The sequence below is a fragment of the Mytilus galloprovincialis genome, chromosome 4, assembly GCF_965363235.1.
Source record: "Mytilus galloprovincialis chromosome 4, xbMytGall1.hap1.1, whole genome shotgun sequence".
Taxonomy (NCBI): domain Eukaryota; kingdom Metazoa; phylum Mollusca; class Bivalvia; order Mytilida; family Mytilidae; genus Mytilus; species Mytilus galloprovincialis.
The window spans coordinates 97,739,135-97,760,950 of record NC_134841.1 but is presented as its reverse complement, the minus strand read 5'-3'; the positions used below and the strand labels follow the sequence as shown (position 1 = coordinate 97,760,950).

General features: G+C 31.7%; 1 protein-coding gene across 1 annotated transcript; it reads right to left on the bottom strand.

Annotated features, from left to right (window-relative positions):
- Window positions 1–12,685: 12,685 nt before the first annotated feature.
- LOC143070871 (angiopoietin-1-like) lies at window positions 12,686–19,206 on the bottom strand. The gene is made up of 2 exons (XM_076244985.1): window positions 17,901–19,206; window positions 12,686–13,653 (listed from the first exon to the last, which is right to left on the bottom strand). Exons 1-2 carry the CDS (start codon window positions 18,865–18,867, stop codon window positions 13,010–13,012), a joined length of 1,611 nt encoding a protein of 536 aa, XP_076101100.1. The 5' UTR covers window positions 18,868–19,206; the 3' UTR covers window positions 12,686–13,009.
- Between the last annotated feature and the right edge of the window lie 2,610 nt (window positions 19,207–21,816).

Below are 21,816 nucleotides of genomic sequence, written 5' to 3'. Positions count from 1 at the left end.
TAAGCCGAATTGACTCACGTACGCTCACACACATATTCGATCATATTCGAATAGTGTAAACAATAAGAACAATACACACAATGATATTATTACCATGTTTGATTTGATAAAATCAAGTTTTGGCCGGCTTGGTAGAATAATCTTTCAATAAGACATTTTAATATATACTGACACTAACAATATTTGTATTTAAAAAATAATCTTTATTTGATTTGTTTATGGAATCGATAGCCAAGATTTAGTGATGCAAATTCTAGTAGAAAGAACACAGCGTGACAATGGCAAGCCATTAGGCGAAAAAAAAATGCGTGACCTATATGGTATAATTATGTTATATATCAGTATCTTAAAGGAGTAAACAGTACTCCTGAGTTGCGACAATGTGTGTCAAGAAGCAAACGAATTGAAAAGCTACTTATCCGAAGAAACAAAATACCAAATCAAATACACTTAAAACCAAGATATATGATACGGTTGCTTTTGTTCAATGTTTATGGAAATCCAACAGATAATAAACTAGAATAGGAAACCTATGAATGACAAAATTGCCAAACTCAAAAAAAAAAGCTTTGAAAATGAAATAACAGTGCCGAAGAAAACATTATGTATACGAAAAAGACATATCAAAATGAATCAAATCCACGTGAGTCGGGATAGAACTGGAAAACTTCAAGCTGATGTGAAATTACATATATATAGGAAGATGTGGTGTGAGTGCCAATGAGACAACTCTCCATCCAAATAACAATTTTAAAAAAAGTAAACCATACATACATGTACATACCCTTTCAAAGAAAAGACGATAATATTCTCGATAACGGTCTACAAATACAGCTAATCGACATAATCATACATCGACTTTGACATTGGACTTTGTGAGAAAAGAAAAGAGATGCATCGACAAACAATATGTGTAACAGAGAGCAACCAAAGCAATGTAGATAGAATATTCTTATTCGCGGAATAAATCTAATGAGAATGACTTTTATAGAAAAGACAACATAATTAACACATCGGAGGCTGATTACTTTACGTACACTAGCAAATAACCAACCATGAAATAGAGCGACCAATTAAGATAACATTTACCGATGATGATGCGACTCATTGATTTGTATAACGTAAGAATAATAAACACTTTTAAGTTCTAGAAAGCCATTGGACCAGATTGTACAGCTATCGAACACAAAGTTTATTGCAGCGATCAAGTGGTATGTTTGTGTTTTCTCTTTAATATGATTTGAAAATTGAATATCTTGCTTGTTTCTTTTAGACATGGTATCGTTATTCCACTGTATAAAAAAGTAATAAAGATAAAACTAGACTCAACAGTTTCAAATAAGTACTGTGAAATTTTTAAAAACTCATTATGCTAGTATTAAAATTGGAAAGGAAAGACGAACAAAATCAATATACAATGTATTTCGTCATGACTTACAATGTTGTTTTGTTTAGGTAAACATTTATCTATTCCTACTGTATATATTAACTAATTTGTTTAGTAATTACGTTTTATTCTTAATCCCGCCAATTTACTGCAACATTTACATTAAAAGAATCAATTAGTTACTACTATATTGAAGATTACTCGTAACAATTTGCAACATTTGTAGACCCATTTAAGTCATTGCCAAAGCTTTTAGACGTATATCTGAAGACGGGGTTTATTTAAATTGTGGAAATCGATGACTGGAATAGCCGGTCAAATGTTAAAAAGCATATACATGTCGGAAAAAATGGCCACGGTATTTGTAAAATATAAATGACCAATAACCTTTGACTTTAAATTGTTAACTTTGACATGTTTTACTTTCTTGATAGTTACATTGATGTAATCCATGAGATAAAAAATAATTGGGTTCAAAACTGAGAGCCAGTCAGTTGCAATGCGAGAAGAAAATATTTTAAACTCATCTATATAAAGTCGACCATGACTTCGTCTTAATTACAAATGTCACGACATATAACTATTCATAGACTTTTGCGCCTAGCCTTCGTCTTCAATTTGGTTCATTGTCAATATAAGAGGAGCAAAAGATACCAGAAGGACATTCAAAGATATCAAAGATTACAAAACTGTTTTTTTTTTTTTTTTTTTTTTTTTTTTTTTGGTAGATAAATCTATATAGCTGACATGGTTTTAATTAAGGTAAGGACACCAATTTCCTGGTATTAAATTAATTTGAAAAAAAATAACGTATTGTCATATGACCTTTTACATTGAAGGATTAAACTTGCATTAAGTCGTGTTCAGACCAATTAACAGAAAATAAAGGAATATGAGGTAAACGTGCACGGGACAGGCTAATCGCACACAAAGTCAATGCATCGAAAAAATACAAATGATCAATGGTCAAAGTTTTTATTCATGTTCTTCATCTTGATAGTTGCTGGAGGGTCTTCAACAAAAAAAAATAATCATTAATACCGTAAAACAAGGTAAAGATCAGGTCCCTAGTGTTGAATTAATCAGTACTAGTACTTAAAGCATAATACTGAACTGTCACTATATTTAAATCTAGTCAACAAAGTCTTAGCACAATACAAGACAAGAACAGACAGACAGACAAATTCAGTTTAATAATTATGAGATTTACGATTTTTGCTTTATCCTACATATCGGTCTTTTAATGTTGTCACTAAAGCTTGAAAGTCTTAAATTACAATGAATCTATGTTTTTGCTTTGAGACCAGAATATTGTCAAAAAATTATCTAAAAATCAATTGCGTTTCAATGTAAGAAAGAGTCGGAATATGCGCAGAATGCACGATTTTGCGTTAATTTTCTCAGAGCTTCTGGGGCCTTGAGCGGCTCCCAAACCCCTCGTCAAATTTTTTTCGCCTCGATACGCTCGGAGAAAATATAGTTTGCCTCGATCACTATCAAAAGAGGCTAGTTACGGCCCTGTGGTACAGGCATTTTTAAATGTAGAAAATGGTGGATTAAACCTGGTTCGAAACAACAAAGAATACTAGTATGCTATTTGAACGTGTTGATGCTTTACAATTTCAGTAAGCTGTTCGCCTTACGTGGTGATATTACAGATTTTATGCAAACTTTGCACTCTGACTACCTGAAACACGTGACATGCTGCTTGGATCATCTTTATGATGATACTATGTCAGCACACTATTTTATTTTGAATAACTGAAATATTTATCATCAATCAATTGTAACATATAGTATTTTTTATAGATATAAAAGTATATACACAAATATATCTTTTTTTTGCTTTTATCAGTTGTATTTTGTGTTTTATATGTTGTTCCTTTCTTGTAATAAGTATACTTGTTTTGAAAATGTAAAGCTTATTTTTGCAGTTCAGTGTTTCTGTTGTTCCGTTGTGTTCCTCTTATAGTTGATGTGTTTCCCTCTGTTTTTGTAACCCGCCGTTGTTTTCTCTTTATGATTTATGACCTTTGGACAGCCGTATACTGCTGTTTCCTTCCTTTACACCATAAAATTAAAGTCTGTATGTTCATTTCAAATATTTTTTTTGTTTTCTGTAATTGACTTCCTGGCGGATTTATATAAGAGCCCTGCTCTTGTTTACTAATCCCAGTTATTGAATCTTTTGTATATTTCGTATTTATGTCTTTACCCTTGTAACTATATATAGTATTATTTTTTTTAATAAAATATGTTTACACTAAACACATCAAATGAATGACGTCCTGTATCAGTTGTTTATACCCTTTCTCTCTTTTTAATATTTATATAATCAATGTCCTCAACAGTACAAGACGAAATCCCAATAAAATATAGTCTCCAACACAATTGTAAATGATGATTATATACATTATTTAAAGTGCTCAAAATATTCAAACTATAGATTTAAAAAGATTTTATTTTTATTTTAAATTCTCATCCGACTCGGCAATCTTAGATTTGTTGAAGGTTAATATTTGTCAACCAAGACCTCCATATAACGTCGGGTCACATTTCTTAGTATGGTCCATTACATCCACCAACAAGGCTTCACGTTTATCTCCCTGTATCATAGTACACCCTGGTGGTGGTCCAAATACACCAGCATGAGTACCAATTCTATTCAGTCAATCATTAGAAAAAAGTTTAGATTTATAATAAGACTTATAACATAAAAGTGCAACTGTTTAAAATTAATTCTGCTTCATATTTCCTTTTTTTCAACCTCTTTCAAGAGATAAGATATATATCATACTAATAATCCCTGTTGTATTATTGTGAATGTAAGAAATATAGTTTAATGTTAAAGGAGCATCAACGGCTAAATTCGTTGCAACCGAAATTCTAATTTTTCAAATTCTCAAATCAGATTTATAATTAGTTATCAAAAGTACCAGGATTATAATTTTATACGCCAGACGCGCGTTTCGTCTACATAAGACTCATCAGTGACGCTCAGATCAAAATAGTTAAAAAGCCAAATAAATACAAAGTTGAAGAGCATTGAGGATCCAAACATCCCAAACCGTATTATCAGAATTACAAAAGTTCAATAAGGTAGTAAAAACACTGCACGGTATCGTTATACAATACAAATCAATTTCATTATTGACACCAGGATTTAGATTGTGTACGCCAGACGTGCGTTTTCACTGTGAAAGACTCATCAGTGGCGCTCAAATTAAACCCAAACATTACGATTTGCCGTCTTATTAAAAATCGACTTGATTTCCAAAAAGGAACAAACGCATGACGTTCTCCAAATAAATATAATAGATTAATTGATTGTTGGTTTCGAAAGGTCCAATAAATATAATATAATATTATATAGTTAGAAAAAAAAGTCCCCATAAATATAAAACGATAAGAACTCTCCCTATTAGTAATCTAATTCAATAAAATTTCCAATTTAAAAACAAATGTATATATTGAAACAAAATCTTAAAACGATGAAAGGTCATATTTGACTTTTAAACTTTTAAATTTTAGTGGGCCATATGTTCCCATGATCATAATACCGAAGATCTATTGTGTCTTACACAATAAGCATTTGAAAATTAGAAAAATAAAAATAATCCCAAAAGGGTTCTATAGCAAACCCATACCTTCATTCGGTCCCTCAAAGCAATGTATTATAGACCTCAATGAAAAATAAAAATTAAAACCCTGATGTCCCCAAGACGTGTTACTTTTAACAAACCGTGGAATCCAAAGTAAAATGACAAGAAGAAGGAGAAGGATAAGAAGATCTTTATTTGGTAGTCTTTGCCAGTTAACCTGTACGGTGACCTATAATTGTTAATTTCTTAGTCACTTGATCTCTTATGATTAGTTATCTCATTTGCAATCATACCTCAACTTTTTATATAAAAATGAAGTTCGATGCCCTCTAGGTTCAATTTGTTAGCTGCCATTACTTCCATTAACTTTATATGTTGTGCACATTGACCAGCACTCTCTAACTAGGGTCAAGTATGAATAGCATATATACCACATATTTTTAAATTGATTTTAATGTTTTTTTTTTTGTTTTTTTTTTTTTTTAGAGCAAACACTTAAATTGTCCTCTTTGTGTATCCCTTGTAATGCATCGAAACATATTTTAAACAAAGGGTTTTTCCATGAAATGACTTTATAAATGCTTCCTTGACTATATACCTGTATTTACCTGTAAAAAGGCGCAAATGAAAGATTTTATTTTTGGCTCAAATGAAATATCGTTTGTGGCGCAAATGAAAGATTTTTTTGGCGCAAAAGCAAAGCACCGGAAAAAAAAACAGGACCGATCGGAATAATTTCAATGTTAAATACGACATGAATTTTTATTTATTTACAAAAACAAGAATTCAGAAACTTTAGTAACTTGTGTAGTTTATTTAAATTTTATTGAACCACGGAAATTACAGAAGTTTAGACAACAACATCTGACGCCATGTTTCGTCTGCTTCATTTTTTCATTATTAGTGAGGTCAAAACAATTTTCCTAAATTATCACAGGTACTTCATTTAAATGTCACACAATCATAACTAATGATACCATATTTAGCGTAAAAGTTCCGTCCAGCCAGGGAGGTTATAATTATTATATAGCCTCCTTGGTCCAGCCAATAGGAATTTGTCCAATTAGTAATAAAACTGCAGCGTTTACATACGGTCCGGTAAATGTTGGATACGTTGTAATAGCTTCACAAAGTATGTTGTAAGATTACTAATATCTGTTTTCGAAAGCAGTATGACTTCAAGTCCGTTTGACTCTACATAAATGGACTCAAAATTAAAATGGTGTAACTATATTGTAAACAAGGATAGTCTACAAAATATGCACAGTATGGACTTTTGTCTGGTTCATAAAAAAAAAAAAGTTGGTGAAAAAACTGACAATATAGGTGCAATTTGGGTACTCTCATGTTAACAACTTCATAACTACAAATTTATTTTCATGACCAAAATAAAAAAAAGTACAAACATAAAGCAATAATAATCGGAAGTTGACTTGATAAGTTCGGGTCAAACTTATCAACGTCGGTTCAAACATTATGACGTCGCTGATATGTCCAGGTCAAAGTTATTAAGGCCAGGTCAACGTATTTGACGTCACAAAGCCGTGATATGGAGTTTTATTAAGAGCTGAGCAGATTGATATAGACAGTTGGACGACCGATAAGACAACAGATGGATATTTAGCATATAAAAAACACCAAATTTTTTATGTCAGTTGAAATCAAGCAAATTTTAATTTTGGACCCTTCAAACTTTAAAGTGGACTGATTTGAAAACAGGTATGTTAAACCCAAACATTTCTATTCAACAGCAGTCTCTAACTACATATCTCCTAAATTATATATAATAGTCCTACAAAAATATTAAAAATGTGTACATTTAATTTTTTTTCTAGTTTCTCTCATGCATGTGAAAGCGGTACCTTTTTGGTCACTATTTATGTGTTGCGTCTAATTAGAATTGTAACACTTTGTAGTGACTGAACAGGTTAAACAAATACTTCTCAAGAAACAGAAAAAGAAGACAACTTGGAACAACACCAGCCATGCCAGTATATGTATTAATAAAAACTCAGATCAGAATAGCATGGATAATATGTCCTTGTGACTAGTAAGGAAAGTTATCAATAATTCTGCAGATAATGCAATTTTATCAAGTGTTTTGCACATTTCTGTTAAAATCAGTGAAACATTCAAAAAGACGAAACTAAATTTTTATTACTGAAAGTTTCAAACAATGACAAGTGTTTTATTTACCAATAACTAATGTGTTTCTGTGAGAGAAAAAAATCATGTGCAATTTTGGGAATTAAAGGGAAGGAAAATCCTTTTGCGGCGCACTAGCGCATGTAAATTGTGAATATACTTACCAAAAATATTTTCTTTATCATGATACTGACGTCCACATTATCAAGGAGTACACATTGTAGGAAAAATGCACAAATTACAGACAAAATTAATTAAAACACCTTATTTTGTGTGCATCTCATTCCAAATCAGTATTTGTTGCATCTACATATACTAGATGAGTAATAATCAATGTAAATATGGGAAATTTTTGAAGAAAAACCTAAAGTTTTGTAAAAAAAATACCCCCAAAAATGTTGTACCATAACCCCAAAAATCAATTCTAATCTTCCTTTTGAGTATTGAACCTTCTAGTACAATTTCATAGAGATCCATGATTCACTTATACTAAACTTTTTGTCTAGAAACCAAATGTGTCTTCTTGAAAACAATTATGACATGATTAAGCATTACTCGAAAGCAAATTTTTTACATGCATGTATTTCCCATTTCCATTCTCAATTTTATTTAGCTGTCATATAATAAAAACTTGAAAAGTAAGCTAACAAAAAAATATATAAAGAAATGACATAAAACTGACTCTGAATTAGTACACCGAAGTGATCTGGAACCCACAAACTGAAGATGATCAGGAATACGAATGTTTTTTTGTTCGAGACAGATTTTCTCCACCAAAACCTTTCAGCGCTATATATCAATTAAAATTGTTAAGTCAAAATTTAACACTAGTAAGTATTGAGGTTCATCAAATTGGCAAATACGGCGGTATTTTCACCTAAAGATTTACTTTGTACAGACTTACCTGTGCGGTTTGGGAAGTTTTAAATGTTTTTAGATATATATATATATATATATAAAGTTGAATTTATTTTGAATATCTGAAAGATAATATCGTTTTTGGTGAAGATCTGGATTCACAATAGTTTTTTTGTCCTCTGCTTGAACAGATTTTTTTTTTCTTCAATTTGGGACTTGATTTATTTTTTTTTTATGAAAAGGAAAAATACCATACCCCTCCTGCTTTTGAAGTTCAATGATCGTTCCCGAAACATTTTCCATCTGAACTTATTATTTTATTTTAGTCAAAAACTATATGTTAATGTAGCCTAGGGCATTCGTCCTAAACATGCATAAAATATTTGCCACTGGGCTTTAAGCAACCAACAACCAATCAATATAAAGGATATTGTCTTGGTATAAAGCTGGCATTTAAGGTATCGCCTTCCTCATATTATAAAAAGCAGAAACACAACCACATTGTTTCACGTTTACTTCATATATTTTCTAAATGCTAAGCTGACGTACACCATAGATTCAATTTAAAAGTAAAACGTGACGTCGAACTTCCGCGGTATTTTTAATCTGATCCAACCCCGTAGCTGCATTTGAAATTCCGCGGTCAAGTAGTTTCACCGAGGTCCAATTGTTGGAAACTATTGTCCGGTCCAATAGTTCAACGCTTGCAATTTGAAAATAGTGAAAATATTGTGTACTTATTGTATATAGAAAATGATAACTGAGGTATTATAAAAGAAGATGTGGTACGAGTGCAAATGAGTCAAATCTCCATCCAAGTCACAATTTGGAAAAGTAAACCATGATAGGACAAAGTACGGTCTTCAAAACAGAGCATTGTCTCACACCGAACATCAAGCTATAAAGTACCCAAAAAGGTTTCAAACTATTAACTTTAGAACATTAAATGATAAAATGAAACCTACTATTTCCAGGAGAGGGAATAGATTCACAATACGAATCCGCTATGCTAATAACTAAACATATAATAATAACACAGGGCAGAGCGTTTGCTGTCTCCATTGTCATGTTTAGGTTGTTTACATAAACTATTTAGGTTAGAATGCATTTGATTTGATTCATTAAGATGACCCCAATAGTCTCCGTAGAATTCTTTATCAAAATTATTTTAAATCGAAAATAAACTAACAACGCCATGGCTAAAAATGAAAAAGACAAACAGTTTCGTATATTTGTGTGAGCATAGTTTTACAAACGCACGAGAGTTTTTTTTTTTTTCAAACTTAGAATGAAATTCAAAACAGTGTGGCTGTGGCCATTGATTGACACATTAAATTCATTCACTGACTGGGACAATTTACGTGAACGTTCGTCTGTAACGACCACTGTTCACGACGTACCAACTATAGACATTTAAACTGTGGGGTCACCAAAGGTTTCTTAACGCCTTTAATTATAAAATAATTCGAAAAATTAATCAGGAATAACCTTTATGTTTTGATTTATATAATTGATATAAATCAAAACATCGTGTTATTTCTGATTAATTTTTCGAATTACTTTATTAAGGTGTTGAGAACCTTTAGTGACCCCATAGTTTAAGTTTCTTTAAAAAGTACATAGTGAGCAGTGGTTGTTACATACAAACGTTCACCTAAATTGTCCTAGTCAATGGATGAATTTAATGTGTCAATCAATGGCCACAGCTACACTGTTTTGAATTTCATTCTAAATAAGGCTGTTTCATGTTTCAAAAATCAATCAAACGATTAATCGTAGTATTGCATTCGGAAGTAAAACATTGTTTTCTTCTTTTCATGACCAATATTGACAAATAGTTTAATAGTTGTTTCTCTAATTGGAATTCTTCATTATTATAAAGTTTTGTTTTACTATTTTCAGGGAGCCACGTACGAGATTGATTATCACATCAACTGAATTGCTATGAAGAATCTATAATTTGTGTCTTTGATTAGAACTAATCATTAATAAGAGATCGGGAGGAAGTAGTTCTTCTATTTTATCCATCAGTAATTACTAAAAAGTAACGATTTCTCGTTATCTGTAGAACTGGACAACTATTAAAGTCAAACATAATGTCCGATATGATCGTAGTTCTACGTTATATGAAGTCAAACATAATGTCCGATATGATCGTAGTTCTACGTTATATGAAGTCCTAGGATAAATTGAACGTGTTGTACTTTAACTAATGTTAACTGTTATCTGCATCTTCTAAATCACAAAAAGAGTACGCGACGAATAATAAAAATCAGATCTGTATTCAAAATTAAAAATATAACGTCATATTACCGCTTTTTATAGCTTACTACTAACTGTTGGTAGACGTTTCTTCCCCGAGGATATCACTAGCCCAGTAGTCAGCACTTCATTGTTGATATGACTATCATTTATATGGTCATTTTGATAAATTTACTGTTTTCAAAAGTAGGAATTATTCGAAATAAAAAGGATTTTTATAGGAATATATTACCTTAACTTGTTGGAATTGTGGGTCCTCATTGCTCTTCTACTTAATACTTGTTTATCTTTCTGACTATTTTGATCTGATCGTCACTGATGAGTCTTATTAAGACGAAACGCGCGTCTGGTGTATCAAATTGTAATCCTGGTCCCTTTGATAACTATATACGTTATGGGATTTGCTCATTACTGAAAGCCGTACGATTTGACAGTTGTTTTCCTTTCCCAAGATGTATTTCAGCTGTTGATTTTGCCATTTGATAAGGGACTTTCTGTTGTAAATTTTCCTTTGGGGTTCGGTACTTTTGTTATTTTTATCTGTTGATATGAAGTAAGGATACAATATAATTCGAAATCATTGACATGGATTTTCTCCGAGCACTATTTAATGATATAAGAATAAATGACGATGTAGTGTATGCACCAATGTGACAGCGACACAAAGCAGAATATATCTGTTTATGTTCTACCAAAACAGCAACCTTCAGTTCATAGTAAAAGTATCTAATCACCAATTGAATTATTAAAATCGATACACTCTACTCATATGTCAATATATCCTATCAGTAGAGTATTATTGAAAGAAATTTTAAAATTGTGAAATTAATTTTTACTTGGCGCAATGTTCTCAGATCATAGCATGATTTGGAACGAATGAAGCATCCGATTTAATACTAGTGAATACAGAACAATGTAACACGGTATTCTAATGAGTCGAATCATTCAGACTGATGCTCCTCATTTTTCGGTGAGTGTTTCGGAACTGTACAAGCAGTTTAACATACTATAACAATTTTTAAGATACACTAACACATTACAATAAAGGTATATCAAAGACGTTCTCCTTTATGTTGACCTCCTAAGTTAATTTCTTTTAAATATTACTCAAGTTTAGATAACCATACACATCATTTGAATTGAGTTTACTTTTAATTAGGTAGGCAATTGGACATAAATATTAACCAAAGTTATTTCTGCGATTAAAATATAATAATGACCCACATTTTCACGGGTTTTGGTTGACCTATATCCCAAAATGCATGTGTTTAAATTATTCTTTAATCTTATTGCCAATAGTTAAGTGAATATGAAAAAAGAGGAATTAACAGAAATAACAAACTCCAACAAAGGGGAGGGAAAGTCCACAAAACCTTACAATATTTAATGTTTGACTATATCAAACAACGGAACGAAAGAAACAAACGGTCATTTGTCGTAAAATTTGACAAGGTATGGCAATTTGGAATATAGGTCTTTTTGTGCTTACCTACAAACATAGTAACAATTGTTTGGAAGATCCTATTTATTTAGGATCAATGAATAGTTAAAGTAGATCAGATTTACCTTCCTCAAAAATTGCAAACTTGTATAAGTTTAAAGGATCGTACTTCTTCTAGTCATATTTGAATTCATACATAAAACTTAACAAACTATGGCTCTTTAACTATTTCGGATCGTATACTTAATTTGTTTTTAAATTTTCGGCTTTGAGCGTTTCTGAAGACTGATCCTTCCAGAAAATGTTTTGGACACATACAGTAAATAAAGTTTTTGCTAATGTGCTTTGTTTTTATGCCTTTTGTATGTTTCTTTGGTGCATATATGATTTGGCTCTGTAAACATCCCGTCATTGTGTTATTGTACTATGGTAAATTGGTGTATTTTTTTCTTTAATGTTTGCTAATATGCTTGGTCTATATGTCATGTTGTGCTTCTTTGTTACATATTTGTATGTTTTTATAGTGATTAAGATTACAACACAATGATGACTGCTGTACCCTTATTTTTGACATTTTTACCTATTATGTCTGTTTGTTTGGTTCACACATCAATGTTAATATAATGGAATTTAATGCAACTATCATACATGTGAATGCTTTAGCTAGCTTTAAAACCATGTTTAATCCATCATTTTCTTCATAAGAAAATACCTGTACCAAGTCAGGAATATGACAGTTGTTATCCATTCGTTTGATGAGTTTGAGCTTTTGATTTTGCCATTTGATTAAGGGCTTTCCTTTTTTAATTTTCCTCCGATTTTTGTATTTTTGTGATTTTACTTTATGAATGATTAAAGAGATTCTGCATATCTTTCATATGCAATAGTTAAACGTAATAAATGCATGATATCAAATTAAATTTTATGACAGCATGGTGCAAATGAATTTTACAGATGCCCGTACTAAAATCTATAGAACTGACATAAAAATAAACAATTATTTTTAATTGTATATTATGTAAATGATACACTCTTTAGTTTGCATACAATAGTGGTTTATAAATTCTTTTTTGTAATATAAATGGTTTTAGTCTTTATCATGTTTAAGTCAGTTTGATAAAAGAATAGTTCAACTACAGGAAAACAGACTCAAGGATTACATTCTATCATTTCAAAATAACCGTATGTCGGTGGACGATACAATGCTCTTTTTCAATTTCATTAAGTACTTTGTATAAACACATATATGGTTTTTTTTTTTCAATTGTTCAGTAAACATTGAATTGATATATCAATTGTAAAAGTTCGACATTTTCAATTTGTATTTCGCCTAAGCTTCATTTCCACTTTTCGTAGTGAGTACTTATCGTCCTCTTTCAGTGTGAACCACACAATACCATCACTGTACTGAGAGTGAGAATAAAATCCCACGTGGTACACGCCATTTAGGTTACTCAGGTAGCAATTATTAAACCACCATCCAGATTTGTTTTCTGCCGCGCAATGACGGACATTAAGGTCATTATCCATATCCTCGGTACTAAATTTCATTCCATCGTGAAAACTGAGGGAATCTCCGGCATTCCCCATGTATCCACCAACATGGATCTGATAATCGACATCCTGGCTTCCAATTGAAAAGATTCTATATTCAGAAAAGTGTTTCTTTCCTTCCCAGTCCCACATATCAATTCGTAGCGTATACTCATCTTGATTTGTAAGAAAATTAATCCATTCGTTTCCAACCCAGTGACTGCCGTACAGATTTCCAAAACCGAATTTATACTCGATCCACTGTCTGTTAAAGCTAAGCAGACCGTCAGTTCGACGTTGAATAACAGTGTATGCTGTTCCGTTCAGAAATTCGCAATAAATATTATCTGGTTCCTCTGCTCCTTCTGGTTTGATCTGGTACACACCACTAACATCATATCCCATTTCATTAACATCTTGGCAGTCTGAAATAAGTATATTCGAATTAAGTTGTATTTGTTATTAAAAATCCCAATGTTGTCACCTTGTCTAACATTGAGAATGGAAATGGAGAATGTGTCAAAGAGACAACAATCCGACCATAGAACAGACAACAGGCTGTATGTTTTCATCCCTTCTATTTTAAATGAATTTAAATCATTCTATGAGTTTTAATCATTTGCAGCAATATATCATTTGACGGGCCCTCGTGGTTCAGAAAGTATATCTCTTTCGGAGCACCATATTTCAACCCGAGTTTTGGGTGTTCGTAATACGCAATCGTTAGCTTTTTGGGAAGTCTTCATTTTCAATTACCTAAAGCATTAACTCGATAAAACTGTCTTCTTAACGCTCACTTTATTTTGTAAGACGCCAGTTTAAACTTATAAGCATTAACAAACTGCACTTTCATTATTCTATACACTATGATTTTCATTTCAATATTCAATTTCCACCAACCCTCAATGATTTGAGTCTCGTACTAATCAATCCAATAACTGTTAAGCTTAGTTATATTTTCTTGCTGTCGCATTTGGTAGTGTTGCCCATCTTTATTATTGTAATGACAGTTTTAATAAATTTCTGAGGAAAACACTTTAAAAAAAGTGCTACCAATCTTAAATTATATCCAACCCCACAAAATTAACGTCAAGAAAATTCAAATTCATTGCTTCATGTACCAACTTCTGAAACGCTAATTTGTTAAAGGGTGTTATACATATAGTTGATATATTTATACCTAGTAATGTTTAGATTAAAGAGTTGAAGCTTCATCTGTTAATGTAGAGGAAAATCAGAGAGAATTATGTAGAGAATATATTATATACATCTCTAGCTTCTACAACATGACACAATTAACTAGTGTCTTTTGTTATACGAAAAATGTTTACAGTCCTACAGTTACAGTTTCTTTGTCTATTTTCGACAATACTAAGAGTGTGCGTGTTTATGCAGCATTAAATTCTAGAACCCTCAATATCTGTACAAGATCATGTTGTTTTAGATATAGGTATGATGGATACAATTTACTAATTGCTGATGTGAATACAGGTATGATGGATACAGTTTACTAATTGTTGATGTGAATAACCATGAAATCTTTTGTTTATATTAACCGACTGTCTTAAGTTATAAGAAACCTCAAATCAAAAAAAAAAATAATGCATAGAATGAAATTCAAAACAGTGTGGCTGTGGCCATTGATTGACACATTAAATTCATCCATAGACTGGGACAATTTAGGTGAACATTTGTATGTAACGACCACTGCTCACTATGTACTTTTTAAAGAAAATTAAACTATGGGGTCACTAAAGGTTCTCAACACCTTAATAAAGTAATTCGAAAAATTAATCAGAAATAACACGATGTTTTGATTTATATCAATTATATAAATCAAAACATAAAGGTTATTCCTGATTGATTTTTCGAATTATTTTATAATTAAAGGCGTTAAGAAACCTTTGGTGACCCCACAGTTTAAATGTCTATAGTTGGTACGTCGTGAACAGTGGTCGTTACAGACAAACGTTCACGTAAATTGTCCCAGTCAATGGATGAATTTAATGTGTCAATCAATGGCCACAGCCACACTGTTTTGAATTTCATTCTATGTTTTTTTATAACTCAATGGGTAGTTTTCATTATAAAACTAATGTACATATACTTTTTTCTGAAGAAAATTCTTTAATTTATTCATATCAAGAAGAAGTTTACTTTATTTTAATTGCTTCCCTCCAGGAAGCAATTCCCCCTACATATTTTCCGTATGCAAAGTGATCTCAGTGTGACCAATCTCGTAAAAATCCGGTGATCACAATACGCGTGGATGTCCTTAAAATAAACTATTATCTGAATTCACATGTTAAACACGTGCTCAATTTCCATGCTTTTTTGTTGATTTTTTGTCGATTGTTGATAAACAGGTGACAATCGTTAAACTTCGGCTTCAAAACACGAACTTTAATAACCTGCCATATTTTCACAACAACACTGACCGATTGAAAAACAAATTGACGATTATACGAAATTTACACGAAAAAAATGATAAATTCGTGCACAGAAGACTAAGTTAATGATGTTTGAATGCATTGGTTCAAGAATTGGAAGAACATTATTTTTCACCGGTCACTCGTTTCTTATGACTTTAAACGCTTTCTGAAGATCTATGATGCCTACGTAAACAATTGATTCCTATCATAAAACATATGATGATTAGGTACTGTCAATTAATAGACGCCCCTTTTACACTATACATATCAATTACATCTCTCTAGAATTGTATTCAACGGATGTTAAGGACACATAATTGAAAGCTTAAGACAGGATGTTTAGTACGAAGAAAGGAAGCTAACTACATATAAATGATTCAAATAGTCCCAAAGGAAACATTTGGTGACAAAATGATTTAATATCAAATGTCACGTTACAACACTATTGCTTCAATTAATTCAAATATAAGTTTTATCAAGTTCAGAGATACTATTATCTAAATATGGTATTTCTGAGGCAGAGGAGGCCGTGTCTGTTGTTGTCCTATATTTCTAGCTCTAGAGGATATGTTACTGGAACCGAATCAGAAAATTTTGGATTGTTGATCGAAGGAACATCATCAATATGCAAAATTAATTTTCCATAGGCGGTAATGGTATCGTTTCTTTCTGTAGACTCACCATAGATACCATGATAGAAATTCTTATTTGCGCCAGACGCGCGCTTTGTCTATTAAAGACTCATGAGTAGCGCTCGAATCAAAAATAATAAAAAGGCCAAATAAATTGCTCAGTCCATATTGTAAACTTTGATATGATGAATGACTCATTTCGAAGACATTTTACAATATAAAATAGGATTAATAAGAATGCACTGAAAATCCTTTCGTAATGTGGCTCCTCACGGTAAAAAAAAATCCCTTTTATCACACAATGAGTCTTTCAATATTTTGAATGCAAAAAGTAACTCAACAGTTTTTACTTATTTATTCTATGGTCCTGTACTTTCCAAATCAACAGAAATTGGAAATCACAATCACTTGATAAAAGTAAAGTAGAAACATGCCCAACATCACTACACAGAAAGTTTACACAAGACTTTATAGGTCCTCAATTTGCTTTAAGGATATTGACCCATCTGAATGTGATATAAAATTATCAAACTTATTTCGTCTTCTTATTTTTGACAAGTATTAAAGGAATTCCGACTCATTTGAAAATAAGAAAAGCTCGGCAAAGAGACAAAGAGAGGCACACAGTTCGTTCCTATAGAAACAAGTCTACCCAACAATGTCCTTATTAAACACTGATGTTGTCAATAAGAGACCCAAGCATACTGTTCATTATTAACAAAATATGCCGTATGGTATCCGAAAGTAATACATTTCAAGCGTATACTACAATTTTTATGTTAAAAAGCATTGTGGATTATTTCATTTAACAATATTTCTCATGGGGAATTGTTGTATACAGGTTTGAATAACCACTAGTTTTGTTAGAACTAGTTTTAAGGGAAGATAGAGATTAAAAATTATCCAGAGGAAACTTAATTGTTCTTTTTGAGGGAACATTAAATAATAGAATTGGTTAAATCCAATGAGAGGATTGTTTTTCATAAATACTTTCAAAACATCAGATAGTAATAAGGGGTTATGGGACTTATTTTGTTGGTCTTTTGGCGATGAAATGTGATATTTTTGTTATGCTATGACTTATCTAATAAAGGTAGATTAACATTAAAAAAAATACTTATATATTAGATAATTATATATTATGTTTTAAATACTATATAGTATGAAATTCAAAACAGTGTAGCTGTGGCCATTGATTGACACATTAAAATCATTCATTGACTGGGACAATTTAGGTGAACGTTTGTATGTAACGACCAATGCTCACTATGTACTTTTAAAGACACTTAAACTATGGGGTCACCAAAGGTTCTCAACACCTAATTAAGTAATTCGAAAAATTAATCAGAAATAACACGATATTTTGATTTATATCAATTATATAAATCAAAACACAAAGGTTATTCCTGATTAATTTTTCGAATTATTTTATAATTAAAGGCGTTAAGAAACCTTTGGTGACCCCACAGTTTAAATGTCTATCGTAGGTACGTCATGAACAGTGGTTGTTACAGACAAACGTTCACGTAAATTGTCCCAGTCAATGGATGATTTTGATGGGTCAATCAATGGCCACAGCTACACTGTTTTGAATTTCATACTACCTACCTTTGGGTATAGTAGTTATCACTCTTCGTTTATTTTCTTTAGTCCCGTCATGATTGACATCCGGGGACTTCAAAGACGCAATAACTAACGTCTTTAGATATGCATTGTCGTCCTTTAACAACCCAAGGTCTTTATCAACAGATTTTATTTTAGCTTCTGAATTTTTCAGATCGGTTTTCATATTGTCTACAATTACTGTATAATCCTCATCGTGAATCTCCAGCTTCTGTATGCGATCGTGTACGTTATCATTCTTATTTGATTGTGATTTTAGCACATCAGTAAAATTGTCGTTTTTCGCTTCCAAGATAGATAATTTCGATGTCAGTAATTGGATGGATTCTGCAATATGAAAAGAGTTGTTACTGTATTTATTTTGGCCCATTTTGATATTCCTGTGTTCTGTTTGTAATTCTATGACGTCGCGTTTCACTACAACCCATTCAGCTTTCAAATCCCGAACAGTATTTTTTAACAAATCAAGCATATTTATATCACGATGACTTATAGGTTCTGTCTTTCTCATATTTCCAATATTCAAAGATTGAAAACTTCTATGCATCCGTTGATAATTGTTTTTCAAATGACTGACTTTCTTTTTAAGGTCTAACATATCTCTTTCAACATCCGTAATACTGTTTGATGTGTCTCTTTCAATTATCCTACCTTTCAATGTTTTAAATTTTAACTCTGTAATTTGCCGTTCTAGGTGAATGGTCCAGTTTTGACATTGTTTTAATTCTTCCAATGCTGTAGCTTTCATCGTAAGAAACTCCCTGTCTATATATCCCGTCATGTTGCTCACCTTATAACTGACATCCTTCACTTTTTGTCTGATATCTTCATCTGGGTACCATACATGGAAACTGTACTCACATGGCAAATTATTCCCACGTACTTCTGAGTTTGACAGTACAACTGAATACATAATCAAACAAAACTGAAAAAGTATTTTTCGGCAGTTCATTTTGTACTGTTTTGTTCCTCGTTTGTTTTCAATGTCATTATGTGTTGTTCTTCCTTCAAACTGAAACCAGTTTACCTTTGAAGAACTAGTCACGTAGAAATGTAAACATTGTCATCTCGTAAAGATCCTGAAACTATATTTCACAGTCGATTCCCGTGAATTGATATTTAGCGTGGACGTAATCTAAGTTTTATGCATATGGAATTTTGAAATAACGACGTGATTATCATTAAGTAACTTTTAATGAAGTCTTTAAGACACATCTAGATAGTGAACTATTCCGTATATTTTACATGGCTGTATCATATTCGACTTTAAGTGCGTGTCTATGAGCGTTTGACGAACTAAGACAATTTCTGTTGTATTGATCAAAGTTAATGAAACTCTTACTTGAACGGTTACATTAATATAAGGCAGCAAATGTTATAATTACAACACAGGGGACCCACGTGAACTGTCAGACGTGCTCGTTTATTAAAGCTGAAGAAGCACTTTATCCAATTAAAATGTCATGATCATCTGCGATGAACCAGTCGTGATTAACAATCACAGATTTTGATAGTTTTAGGGTAGCGTCTAGGGAATATTTATTGAATTATTACCAAATAAATGAAATAAATCCACAAAAAGATATATCAGTCAAAAGGTAATTGAATTCCATTTACTATAATAACAACCAATCGCTTTTAGTAGAGTGATGCATTGTAACTAAAAATATTCCTACCTTTCATTTGAGTTGCCTGTTGTTCTGAAATATAATACCTATTTATTGCAGTATATTGGAATTTATTTGACATATACAGTAATCATGTTAGATGAATATAGTCTGAAAGAATCAGGCTTAAGTGCTTTTCGTTTCTGTGAAATATGTTATTTTAAACTTTAGCTTGTTGTGAAAAGTTTATTCAAATACCATGAGTGGAAAGTCCCACAGCAATTAAATCTTACAGGAATAAAAGATAACTTACTAGGCAAAACAATAACCTTACTTGAAGAAAAAAAAGACATATCTTAGCCAAAAGAACTCAAAATAGTTTAAAAAACACATCAGAGAAAACTGAAGATTTTTCTATGATTATTTCTTTGTCAAGGGAATTCTTTGAATGAATCTTATGTAATAACTTGTTTGACTGAGTTTGACTGTCCCTTTGGTATCTTTCGTCCCTCTTTTGTTACTGGTACATGATAAGATTCTTACAATAGCTCTTTGTTAGTCCTATATTAAGTATTTGTCTTACCTTTCATAAACGTCTTTCATGCTTCTTGCCATAAATATAGAAACTGAGAAACTTTCTACAGATTAACTCCTCAGAAAAAAAAATTTCAAACCTTTTTAATGTTTAAATAGAAAATCATAAATACGATTTAAAAGGAACAATAACAATTAAAAACCAATTCTTCAGAGAACAATTGAAAGTCTTTCCACCTCGATAATAAGAATGAAACGATGTTAGAAAATGTCACTCCTTGTTGATGTAATTTTGTTCTTCAAATTGATATAAAAGAATAAGAATAATAGGTATATGCAGAAGACTTAATTGTTTTATTATGAACAGGAAATTTTTTTTAGCAAAGGTCAAAATCTAGAACATCAAATTGACCTTTGACCTTGACCTCAATTTCAAGGTCATAGGTCAGTGATCTCAAATCAAAAGACCCAAGGTCAATCGTGTGTATGGTTGTGGAGAAATACTGATTTCAAATACATAAGGGGAGAAAACTCCTATAAGGGTTAACCAAAACACTTCGACTGAAATAGGTTGAAGTTGCGCCTTTTTGTAAACAGTAATTTGGCAAACAAATCATATCATTAACTGTAACAGTTTCTTTTGAATAACGATAACAAGCAAAATTCAAAATTCATGACATGACCTTGACCTTTGACCTTGATCTCAATTCCAAGGTCATAGGTCAGTGAACTCAAATAGAAGACCGGAGGTCAATCACTGGAATGTATGGCTGTGGAGAAATACTGATTTGAAATACATAAGGGGAGAAAACTCCTATAAGGGTTAACCAAAACACTTTGACTGAAATAGGTTGAAGTTGCGCCTTATTGTAAACAGTTATTTGGCAAACACATCATATCATTTACTGTCACAGTTTCTGTGGAATAACGATAACAAGCAAAATTCAAAATTTAGAACATGACCTTGACCTTTGACCTTGACCTCAATTTTCTTCTAATGGACCAAGAACTTCATATCAAAAGACTGTAGACCTTTACGACTTATAACGTAGGAATTTATCCAACAAATTGCCTATCTTAAATTTTCAAAGGGCAATAACTCCTATAAGATGTCTTCCGATCACTCAAGTCAAATAAATTAAATCATTCTCAAGAGTAGACAAACAATTTGGTGAAAACAGTTCGCTAAAATCTTTTACGGTTTTAGAGATATAGCGATAACAAGAAAAAAGGGACGCGGGGAGATAACTCCTATAAGAATAAGTGTTCGGTCACACAGGGTGAGTTTTGAAACCCCCATTACTGTACAACATCATTGGCCAAAAAATCCATTCGATATGTTGTAAGACAAAAAAGCATCTCAGACGGCAGAAGAAAAAAAAAAAAAAATAATCAGAAGAAAAACAAAAGGATCTTTCCACGAAAAGTGGAAAGACCTAATAAAATTGTCTCGACTTTTCGTGTGTGCATGACACGTTTTTTTGACAATTATATAATTGGTATTTTACGTGGAAATTGATTAAATGTGGTTCCTATCGATCTATATTTTCACGAGATTTCCCAAATTCATTTAATTGTATATAATTTCTAACGTTCAACATTTATTTGTAAAACCTTCCGTAATAATAAAAATCAACATGATATATTATAATTGCCCTTTTTATTGTTAAAATCGTGAAGGAGGCCCGTTTTACAAATCTTTCACTGTCAAGAACCCTGTCATTATTCTATGATAATCGATATTTATAGACTCCTTTCAT

What these genes read in the sequence shown, in the direction of transcription:
- LOC143070871 (XM_076244985.1), bottom strand. Translation starts at nt 18,867, where the DNA reads ATGAACTGCCGAAAAATACTTTTTCAGTTTTGTTTGATTATGTATTCA. An exon ending in GATAACTACTATACCCAAAG is followed by an intron (nt 13,654 to 17,900) that starts GTAGGTAGTATG and finishes TACTTATTTCAG; the next exon opens with ACTGCCAAGATGTTAATGAA.